General features: G+C 38.6%; 1 protein-coding gene and 1 long non-coding RNA gene across 2 annotated transcripts in view; both read right to left on the bottom strand.

The window, feature by feature from the left end:
• Positions 1–5,314: 5,314 nt before the first annotated feature.
• On the bottom strand, positions 5,315–5,688 carry LOC124179527. The gene is made up of 2 exons (XR_006870091.1): positions 5,641–5,688; positions 5,315–5,524 (listed from the first exon to the last, which is right to left on the bottom strand). It is a non-coding gene; the product is annotated as an uncharacterized LOC124179527 (long non-coding RNA).
• Positions 5,689–11,643: 5,955 nt separating this feature from the next.
• LOC124180874 (tubulin polyglutamylase TTLL5) overlaps positions 11,644–12,207 on the bottom strand; it is a 280,376-nt gene continuing 279,812 nt past the window's right edge. Inside the window, exon 15 of the mRNA XM_046566773.1 lies at positions 11,644–12,183. Coding sequence (XP_046422729.1) covers positions 12,174–12,183 — 10 coding nt within the window. The 3' untranslated portion in view covers positions 11,644–12,173. The remainder of the gene's footprint in view (positions 12,184–12,207) is intronic.

Here is a 12,207-nt window from a genome sequence, read left to right as displayed (position 1 = left end):
CTCTCCTGTTCCCTCTCCTGTTCCCGTTCCTACTGTTCAGGAGGTTCAACATCCAGGTCGATTCCAGGATGTTCCTGAATCAAGGTCTGTGCCTTTTATTAGGAGAGTAGATGAATCTCCAATTAGTAGAATGAGAGTAAATAATGAGGCTGGTTTTTCCGAGTCTTTGCCTCAAGTTCGACCTCAATATTCTCATTTTAATCAATTAAATAATTCAGGATTTCCTGAGGTTGCTTCTCAGATTAATGAGAAGCCTCTTTATCCTTTAAAACCGCCAATTTTTGACGGAAAAGTTCCATGGGCAGATTACGAACGCCAGTTTAATACAATTGCTAAACATAATCAGTGGGACTCCGCCATGAGGGCCCACAGTCTTGCCTCCTGTCTTCGAACGCCGGCTTTGAACGTTTTAACGGCGTTGTCTGAGGAAGAAATCTCTGATTATGAAAAACTTAGTTCTGCATTAAAGTTGAGGTACGGAAATGACCACTTAACAAAACTGTACACAGCACAATTACAGACGAGAAGACAAGGACGAGACGAAGACCTTGCGTCTCTTAGTCAGGACATTGAACGGCTTTCTCGTATAGCTTTGCCGGATCACGAGCCGTCTCGTAACTTATTAGCAACGCAAGCTTTTTTGAATGCGATTAATGATCCGGAAATTAAAATGGCCGTTGGAACGTCGGGCCTCACTTCTCTGCGGGAGGCAACCGCCAAAGCCCTCGAGGTGGAGGCAATGAGAAAGCAATATTTTGGGTTAAGCAAACTTCGTCGGATTGAGGTGTCTGAAAACACCTCAGGAAGACAGAGTTTTGAATACTCGGAGGAGCCAAAACCTCAAAATTATAAAAATAGAAATAACGGTAACAATTTTAAACCAAGAAATCGAGGTTCTTTTCAAAACCGTCGAAACGAGCGTATAAATAAAAACGTGGTCGTGACAAGTCAAACTAGCTTGACTTGTATATTTTGTAAAAAAACAGGTCACGACGCCAATCATTGTTTTCTAATTAAAAAAATTAGTGGAAAACCGATGCAAGGCTCGAATCCAAATTCTTATAATTGGCGTAAGAAAAATATAGAAAAAGGGGAAGCAGATCCTCAATCGAGTTCTTCAACAGGAACTCACTCAAAAAACTAGTTTCAGATGATTTGTCAGGGCGAAAATCATCGCAGATTGTTAATAGTGAAAGCCCTCTTAGAGAACAGTTTTTAATTAGAAGTCTACGACAGTCTGGTCTTTACGCGCGCGGTACTGTGAATGGCGTCGATTGTCTGTGGGTAATAGACACGGGCGCAGAAGTAACCGTAGTTCGATCGGATCTCTTTAAATCCGATGACCGGATTGTTCCCTCTTTTTCTCTGCGAACAGCCACTGGAAAGACGACCCCGGTTTTGAGACAGGCTACTGTCCAAATTAACCTTTTTGGGTGTATCGACTCTCCACATAAGGTTTTTATAGCAGATATAGAGGATGAAGGTATTTTGGGAATAGACTTTCTTACAGCCCATAACTGTGTTATTTCGACTAAGAGAAATTCACTAGCTTCAAACAATCGCGAAATAACTCTTTGTACAAATAGGAATGGAATTTATTGGACTCCTCCTAGAATTCGAGAAATAGAACTGTCGGAAGATGATTTGCAACAACATTTTCCTCTTCATTTACGGAGCCTTGTTGAGAAATCTTCGATTTCGTTAAATTTAGCTCAGGAAGAATCGTTTAAATCTCTTTTACTAGAATTTAAAGATTCTTTTGCGAAAGATAGTAGTGATAAGGGCCGATGTACTTCTGTCAAGCACAAGATCGATGTCGGAGAGAGTTCGCCAATTAAACAAGCTCCTCGAAGACTTGCTCTCAACGCCCGAGAAGAGGTGAAGAAGCTGGTGGAAGACATGTTAAAGAACGATGTTATTGAACCATCGTCTAGTCCCTGGGCCTCACCAATCGTCCTTGTTAACAAAAAGGACGGATCCAAACGATTTTGTATCGATTACAGGAAGCTGAACGATATAACGAAGAAAGATTCTTACCCTCTACCCAGAATCGACGAGACACTCGACCTGATAGCTGGTGCAACTTGGTTCAGCACCATAGATCTTCAGAGCGGATACTGGCAGGTCGAAATGGATCCTCTAGATAAAGAAAAAACAGCTTTTGTTACGGGTTTAGGAGGATTATGGCAGTTCAAGGTTATGCCGTTTGGTTTGAGTAATGCCCCGGCTACCTTTGAACGAATGATGGAGGCTGTTCTCCATGGGCTCACGGGCAAAATATGCCTCGTTTATTTAGACGATATAATCGTTTTTGGCAAGAACTTTGAAGAAGAAGTTCAAAATCTCAGACAAGTTTTCGCTAGGTTGAAGCAAGCAGGTCTGAAAATGAGCCAGAAGAAATGCCATCTGTTCCAGAAAGAAGTAGGCTTCCTCGGACATATCGTTTCAGCACAAGGTGTGAAGACCGACCCATCCAAAATAGAGAAGGTTTCTTCTTGGCCGACACCTAAGAATAAAGAACAAGTTCAAAGCTTTTTAGGCCTTTGTACGTATTACAGAAGATTTGTAAAAGGTTTCGCTAGTATAGCTAAACCTCTCCATCATTTAACCGGAATCAAGATTCCTTTTGACTGGACCCCGGAATGCGAAGAGGCTTTCAAGAAATTAAAAGAAAATCTTATTTCTTCGCCGATTTTAGCTTATCCAGAGGTCGAAATTCCTTTTATTTTAGATACGGATGCATCTCTTTCAGGAATAGGCGGGGTTCTGTCACAAATTCAGGGAGGTCAAGAGAAAGTGATAAGCTATTTCAGCAGAGTTTTGAGTAAAACCGAGAGAAATTATTGTGTCACTCGTAGAGAGCTTTTAGCTGTCGTTAAGACCGTAGTACATTTTCACCATTATTTGTATGGCAGAAAATTTTTAATACGTACAGATCATGCTTCTCTCAGGTGGCTACTTTCGTTTAAATCTCCCGAAGGTCAGGTAGCTAGATGGTTAGAAAGGCTCGGTCAGTACGATTTTGATATTCGTCATCGAGCAGGAATTCATCATGGAAACGCCGATGCTCTCTCTCGAAGACCCTGCGAGGAAATGCCAGAGTGTAAACAGTGTGCACGATTAGAGAAAAATCGTGACCCCTCTCTAATAATACGGAAGATTTCTTTCGAAAATAACCAGGAGGAATGGAGAAAATCGCAGCAAGAGGACGACACTTTGAATCAAGTGAAGTCTTGGAAAGAAGCAGAAACTCGCCCGGACTGGCAGGATATATCTTTAGCCGAGCCAGATTTGAAAATTTATTGGGCTCAATGGGACTCTATTCTTTTAATTGATGGAATTTTATACCGAAAATGGGAATCTGCAGACTTGAAAGAAATCAGGTGGCAACTTTTGGTTCCCAGGTCACGAGTTCCAGAGATTCTTGCTCTTTATCATGATTCTCCTGCAGGCGGACACTTCGCTTCGAATAAAACTCTGGGCAGAATTCGCAACTTCTACTTTTGGCCCCGTTGCCGGATGGACGTTGAAGATTGGTGTCGAAGATGTCGAATCTGCACGGCAAAGAAAGGACCTCGAGCGAAGGGACAAAGCTCTCTTCAAATTTACAACGTGGGAGCTCCATTTGAAAGGATAGCAATGGATATTCTTGGACCTCTCCCGATAACCCATTCTGGAAATAAATATGCTTTGGTTATTGCTGATTATTTTACTAAGTGGCCAGAAGTGGTTCCTCTCGCTGATCAAGAAGCCTCTACTGTAGCGCAGGCATTCGTTAAAGAATTTATTTGTAGACACGGAGTTCCTCTAGAACTTCATACTGATCAAGGCCGAAATTTTGAGTCGACCTTAATGAAAGAGGTTACTCAAATTTTAGGGGTTAGAAAAACTCGTACAACTCCTTTGCATCCGCAATCTGATGGCATGATAGAGCGTCTGAATCGGACTTTACTACAATATTTGTCGTCCTTCGTAGAGCAGAATCAGAGAGACTGGGACTCCTGGATCCCTTTCTTCCTCTTATCTTACAGATCTGCGATTCACGAGACGACGAAACAGACGCCAGCCCTCATGCTTACTGGAAGAAATCTTCGACTTCCGTCAGATTTGGAAAAAGGCCCTGTTCCTGTGCAAAGACAGCATCAAACAGATTATGCCTTTTCATTACAACAACGCTTAGAAGAAATTCATCACTTTGCTAGGAATAGAATTTCTATGGCTTCAGATAAATTGAAAACTCGTTATGATATTCGAGCCAGAGAGTTAAAATTTAACCCTGGAGATTCTGTTTGGCTCTTTCAACCTCGAAGACAGAAAGGACGATGTCCAAAGCTACAAAGAAATTGGGAAGGCCCTTACTTAGTGGTTAACCGGATAAATGATGTTGTTTATAGAATCCGAAGATCTCCTCATTCGCGTCAGAAAGTGGTTCACTTGGATCGTCTTGCTCCTTTTGAAGAGGATCAACCTGGAACAATTTCTCCACGACCAGGGACATCCTTCGAGGTTAGATCTTCAAACGAACACCCTTGACGACTGTGATCGACTTGACCTTCTTTACAGTCGGTCATCGATTGGGAGAAGAATTTACCTTTCGGAATTCGTTTGAGTAAAACTCGACCGCTTACGATTATTATTGAAGGAAATATCGGATGCGGAAAAACAACTTTCACTAAGAGGTTTTTAGCAGATCGCCAGGTCTGTACACTTTTAGAACCTCTTGAAGAATATCGAAATGTAGCCGGAATTAATCTTTTAGATTTGATGTATCAGAACCCAGATCGTTATTGCTATTATTTTCAACATTTCGCTCAAATGGTTATGTTAGATAGACATCTGCAGACGACTTCATTGCCTGTAAAGGTGATGGAAAGATCGATATTCAGTAGCAATTGTTTTGTAGAAGCTCGTCGAAGGTTAGGTAATTTTCGCGACTTCGAATCTCATTTATTGACAAAAAATTTTGATCTTCTCATTCGCTCGCCTGAGCTCAGAGTAGATTTGATTGTTTATTTGCGAGTTTCCCCAGAAACTTCTTTCGCTCGAGTCAGTTCCCGTTCTCGTGAGGAAGAATCGAGTATTTCTTTAGAGCTACTCAGAACTATCCATGAGGTTCATGAAGATTGGCTAGTAAAACAAACCTTTTCTTCTTTATCGGCTCCTGTTTTGGTTATCAATGCAGAATCTGCAGCCGATCAAGTTTATTCTAGCTTCTGTTTTGCAATGACACACGGATAAAGTTAAACCTTTCAATTTAATTTTATTTTATTTACATTTTCAAGAATATTTGAACAGTTTGAACAGAATTTTTTTGAATATTTGAACAGAACAGAAAAACTAAATAATTTGAAAGTGGTATGCGGTTTTAATAATTGTTTTTAATTCAATTTTTACGGCTTCACATTCGGAGCAGCCTTCCGTCGGTTTTGCAATGAAAATGAGACTATCTTTGCAAACGTTGCAGGTCGTATTGTCCTTCAGAAAGGTTACGTGTAGGTCAACTTCACCTCGCGGATGTTCAGGACTGGAATTTTCACAATAATAAAAAAAAAAAAAAAAAAAAAAAAAAAAAAAAAAAAAATTCAATTTAAATTTCTATTTAAATAAGGGGTTGTTTCTTGTGTTTGTTTTTCCATTTACCTGCGGGTACAGCATGACGTGCACAGAAGACCAATTTTCCCTTCTTCGATGCGAAAATCGAAAAACCCACAAGAAAACTTTTTCCATGAGTTCTGGAATACGTTTTCTAATTCTTCTTCTGACAAGTTTTTTAAACTAATAAAGTCAAAGGTTTGGGCTAATATTCCCGCGTTTATTAAATTATGAATTTTTGACATGGTTCTTCTTACTACGGAAGCTTGATAATGGGTTGTTATTTCTGGGTTGCTAATCAATTTGAAATTTGTTTTCTTCGGTTGTTTCTTTCTAGAAACTTCTTCTCTGGAATCGAGTTTTGTGTCGGATAGGCTTTGGTTTAAGGAATAATGTGAAATGAGCCACGATTATTTTTCGAGGTCGATGAGCGATTGCTTGATTTTCACATTTTATTAACCTTAAGTGTCAGTTTTTGTGAGCACTTTTTCAGGTGATTTGACACAGCCTTCTCCTTCCAATCTTTCCCGATTCCTGAGGATGACTGGTGGTTTTATTTTGAAGAAGGACGCAGAAATAATTCAGATAAGATCGTTTCTTTTCTTTTGAATACATATTCAATTTATTTTATTGAAGTATTCTCTCAAATTCACTTAGTGAATTTGAATTGTTTTACCATCACTCACATTTGTCCTTCCAAAACTCTAGGGTGAACTATTTCTAAAGAAGTCACCCCACGATTTCCTTATTTTATATGAAGAGAAGTCTGTTTTCGTCTTATTTGGACCTGGAATTGTCGGTTCCCGTTTCGGTGTTTTCATCCGAACCTGTTTCGGAGGGATCCTTCATGAAGAAAATCGAATTTCTTCCCGACGTCAATCTGGGCCGTTGCGGAAAACTTTGTATTCATGAAGCCACATAACACTTAATAACACTAACCTTTATAAAACACGGCACATAAATTTTTGAGATTATTTAACGCTCAACTATCTGCTCAAGGTTTTCTGTGGTTTACCTTGAGACTGTGGGCAAATGCCAGATAGTAAAAAAGGGAGTTCTTAAATTTTTAGAGCCACAGCTCCAACTCACCTTTGAGCACTGACTACTGGATCACCCTTATAATTGTTTTAACTTTCCCGAGTCGGGACGACTCTTTTCCTCGGGGGGGAGTAGTGTTACAAAGGGTGAAATCACCCCTTTTGTCCCCTCTTTAATGATCTAGTAGTCGGCATAGATAAAAGACGTTTATAAACCTCTTATGTCTTTAAAAAGAATAAGGTTGCTGCGCCAACCGATATTATTGTAAAAACAGTCTTGTTTCAGACTTTAAACAAGAAACACGTATATTGCATTAAAAGCATTTATCACGATATTTTTGTTCACGCCTTTGATTCGATAATAAGTAAACTCGCGGATCCATATTTTATTAACGTAACGCCTAAATCGTTACAATATATATATATATATATATATATATATATATATGTCGCATCGCAGTCGAGGAGGAAGTCCGGACGACGCACTCCACCTTTTTATGACGTTTATGGAGGGTCATGAGTCGAACATCGAGTGACCAGATGTCGTCAGGATGTTTAAGAAATACTTAGCCTATTGCGGGTGCGTGGTCCAGGTACCACGAGTGGGTTGTATCGCGTAGAGGCCTAGGTCATAAAGAATAAAGAGGGCCGAAGAGGTCTCAGGCTTTTGGGGAATGGATTCCGGACACTCTCGCTCGAGTCATCGAGTCGAAAAGTTCATACTTTGAAAAGGGCTCTGCGCGATACACTCCGCTAGCACCACCTTCGAGAGATCTCCTTATAACGACTACCCTGCATCTTTTATTCTTTGTATCGAATCATTTAATAAATTCTGTACGCTGTGTCACTGCGGCCGTCAGTGAGATATTTATTGCGTTTTGTTAACGCACGTTATTTGTGCGTTTCTGACATATATATATAGCGTGGGCGTTACGAACGACCGGACTCGAAAGGAGCAGTCGTGGATAAACTATGCTACGTCATAGTCGTACTCATTTCTAACTTATAGAATACCAACAATTTGTGTTGATTTAGGTAAGATCCGTATAGTGGTATAAGTTAGCCGACCAGTCCTAGGACTCACGCATGTAAACAACCAACAATAAGTTTGGAGGCCGTCAAACTTACAATCTCAATCTCCCCTCTCAAGATACACATGCAGGTGTGGAGGATGGCAAGTAAGGGATTAGTTTACTAGTGTGGAAAATGTTGGATTCCTTTTTTTTCCACTGTCAATGATAAATATCCGATCTGATATTTTCTTTTTGATTTTGTATGGACCTATTCTGATGGGATCTAATTTCCCTCTATTTAATTTGTTGCTATTCTGTATATATACTAAATCTCCTTCCTCATATTTCATTGCTACTGAATTTTTATCATAGTATTTTTTATTTTGTTCATGTATTTTTTTCGAATTTTCATATGCTATTTTTCTATTATTTTCTAGATTGTTTTTATTGTTTTCGTTTAGTTCTTTCGGTAGCATAAAATCGTCTATCCCGGTTAGTAGGTATTTTGGAGTAAAACCCGTCGAGCTGTGAATTGCGTTCTTGTATTCCTTTACACTTTCTTGTGCTAATACGGACCATGGTCGGTTTTTTTCGTTATAAATTTTACATCTTATTCTATTTATCAAAGTTTGGTTTGATCTCTCATTCAAACCATTAGAGAAAGCACAATCAACTGCGGTGAAAATCAAATTTATGTTTTCTGATTTTAAATATTGTTTGAATTCTCTCGAGTTTATACCTTCATATTGGTCTGTTAACAACGTTCCTAGATCGTGTTTATTTTTTATCGCTTTTACCAATTTTATGAAATCTCTGGCACTTTGCGTTTTTGAAGTTTCAATGAACGCATACCTTGTGAAGTGATCAACAATCAGTGTAAGTATTTTTTTGTACTTCTATTTTCTGCAAAACCTCATACTGTGTCCAGAGAAATTATTTCCAATGGTTTTTTCGCGGATCCTAATTGTGGAAGCGGAGCTTTGTAATTCGCAATTCTGGATTTATTTTTTGTACATGTCTCACATGTGCGACATATTATTTTTATATGTTTATGCATATTCTTAAGATAAAATTTTCTTGTTATTGTTAGTGTTAATTGTTTTACTCCCACATGACCCTATTTTTCATGCACGGTTTTTATTAATTCAATGCCAAATTCTTCGGTTATCCAAATTTTCATCTTATTATTTAAAGTTCTGTAAATTATGTTATTCTGAATATTACACTTTTTGTCTATTTTCAGTTCAACTGCCACCCAGACCACAGATAGCGAGTGGGAGTCTCCGGTGAAAACAGCTGAGAACCGCCGTCCCCCAACGCCACCCAGCTCACCAGAGAGCCGATACACTCCGCCACCCAGAACTGTGACCGAACCCCCTCGACGACCGACATCCGCACTGAAGCCTCCACCGCATTGTTTTACCACAAAAACGATCCCATGTATCACTTGGCAACCATTGCAATAACTGTATATATGTAAATAAAATAAATAATAAGTATAAATAAACTCAACACCACAACTCATCTTTGATTTCAAGCGACTCACACCTTCCACGCGGTTCGGTCGAACTACGAGCTATCAAATAGCGAACAATTATTAAACAGCTAAAAGAGAGTTTTTATACAATCGACCCGGTCTCCATTTTTTTTCTTCAGATTTTTTCTCATCCGGGTTACCAAATAACGAAGCGGAAAAAAAAAAATTGAAAAAAATCTATACACTCTCGGAATTGTTTTTTTTTCATTCTTTTTTTCTCTTCTCGGTTATCAAAAACACAAAAAAGAAAGCGAGATTAAGTAAGAATATGAAATAAAAAAAAATATAAGGAAAAAAAACGTCGGTCCACTCTCACTTTCATTTATTTTCTCTCTTCTGAGTTACCCGTAATAAAAAAGGGGCGGGGATTAAGTAAAAAAAAGAGGCGCCAAAAACGGGGAACAAATCGATTCACTCTCGGTATTTTATTGTTTCAATTATTTGTTCTCTTCTGAAAGAAAAAAATAAATAAATAAAAAACAAAATAAAAAAATAAAAAGCGACCCGGGATCGAACCCGTGTCCCGCAATACTCCATCCTCACGTGGTATCCATACAGCTGCGCTACAGCTACGTCCGTGTATGCGCGTTTGCTCGATATGTTTACGGACCTTGCTCGGAATTCGCTGATGATTCTTTGGAAGATTCAGTTCGAGAAAAAAATAATTTCCCCCAACCACTTGCCCATTGCACATTTTGCATAAATGTTATCGAGCTGGCTTCGTATATTTTTACATAGACTGCGTGTACAAATATTCGAGAACACCAGGCGTCACATATTTTCATATCAATAAAAAAATAATGTTTATTAAAAAAAAAAAAATAAGTATTCGGGCTGGGAATGGTTAATTATTTTGGTTCAGCGTCCGCTAATTGAATCCAAAATTTATCAAACCTGAAGATACTTTTATTCACTGACATTCATAATTGAAACAAGCAAAATCCCAATTCTTGCATTCCTGGAAACATCTGTGCGAGCGGGGACAAGGATGCGATTGGCAACCACTTGTTCGAGCGACCGAGTATATCTATATATACACGATTGTGGGCCACCTTCGGTGCATGGCCGCCTAGGTGTCAGGTCGGAAATGGGCCACCTTCGATGCGTGGCCGCCTAGGTGTCACGTCGACGCTCCAATCTAGCTGGTATCACGAAAAGCCGAGCATTGGAGATCTCCCTACTCATCTCTATTGTGAGTGTTGTAACGCTAAATTCTGTTATCCTCGGATGAGGACTTACCGTTGACACTTTGGCGCGATTCTCCACTTATTCAAAATATCAAACTATAACAAAATCAATTATGTTGGGCGCCAGACGCGTTAGCGTCGATTTTCAGACAATAATACAAATCAATAAAAATAACACAAAACCGTACAAAACATAAATAGAGAACCCGTTGTATGGCTGGCTAGGCTCAGGTACGCACACGTACAACCTGGTAGAGTGGCGGTATTCAAGGCAGCTAACAGTAATTACAGAATTAACGAAAATAACGAAATAAAGAATAAACTCAAGTCAGAAGGAAAATGAACAGGTCAGTCGATCATATATTGTCGAGAAGTTTACATGGTTGAGACAGGCAAATAAAATGGTATCGACAGCGGTAGTTAATAAAATAAGCAATCGTTGTTCACAATAATTTCGGTAGAATAGCAGTAAACGGTAGCTTTGAAACGAGAGACGGTAGTTAACAGAGAAAAATGAACGTAGGTCGGGAGATGCGATATAATGCAAGAATTTACTTAAAACTACACGTCACTGGGCGACGTGATCTTACCCAAGGTGCAAATGACGCTACGAAAATTATTATTCTGTCGATTAGAAACGAGAGAACTCTACTGCAATCGGTAGAAAATAACGTAACAATAGTTCGGTAGGTAATACGACGAATTTACCATAGATTATAACCAGTACGAGAGATTGACATTCATTAACAATTTACAAAATCGGTAGTGTAAACGGTCGACTAGATAACTTTCGGTAGAATTATTCATAAACGGTAAAATCAATAATTTATAATGATCACGGACCTGAGGAATTAAACAATGAATTCCTGAACATAACTCTCGATAGAATTATTCATAAACGATAGAGTCAATAATTTATAACGATCACGGACCTGAGGAATTAAACAATGAATTCCTGAACGTAACTTTTGAGAGAATACGAAATACAAAATTATGAGAGAGTGAGAATTTCGGAGAGTTTACAAAATAAAGAAATACACTAAATACACCGCAGTACACAAGAATAATTCGCAGAACTTAACTTAACAAAATACAGAGAAAAGAATAACAGGCAAAAATAATATAAAATTGCCAATAGTAATAGAAAAAAAAGGTGCGGTAATATTTAGAGGCTGATTCTACGCTCGGTTGTAGTCCAAGGAACTCGATATACGGTACAATAAGCACAAAAATAAATAAAAATATAATAAGCAACAACAGAAATGAAATATAAAGCACACTACTATTACAAAAGAGTATGGAATGAAATATAAAGCCAATAGGGCTCAAAATACGATAGAAAGTACAGAAGCAGGCTAATAGTAACACCATAAATCCATTAAATAAGAAACAGCTTTAGGAACGTTCATGTCACTACCATCGTATATCATTTCAAAAGTTTGCCGTTGTACTTCTTCACATCTATTAGAATCATTTTCACTATTATCAGGGTCGTTTTCAATATTTTCTTTACGATCCGAGTCTGCATTTGAATCCGCATTTAAGTCTGCTTCTGAGTCCACATTTGAGTCTATATCTGAGTCCGCTTTTGAATCGACATTTGAGTCCACATCTTAGTCCGCATTTGAGTCCGTATCAGAATCCGTATTTAAATCATCTTCAAAGTCTGCATTTGAATCAGCGTCTGGGTCCGCATTTAAATCAGTATCTAAATTCGTATCTGAAACCTTTATTTGTTGGTTTAAACCAACACGAACCTCTAAGGCATGGTAATTTTCCATGCATTTTTTCCATCTTTGTTGTGTCTTCAAAGGAACCTAAAAGATGAAGAATTATAATTA

The sequence above is a fragment of the Neodiprion fabricii genome, chromosome 4 (assembly GCF_021155785.1).
Source record: "Neodiprion fabricii isolate iyNeoFabr1 chromosome 4, iyNeoFabr1.1, whole genome shotgun sequence".
Lineage (NCBI taxonomy): Eukaryota > Metazoa > Arthropoda > Insecta > Hymenoptera > Diprionidae > Neodiprion > Neodiprion fabricii.
Note: the sequence above shows the minus strand (reverse complement) of the source record. Positions and strands in the feature narration are given on the sequence as shown.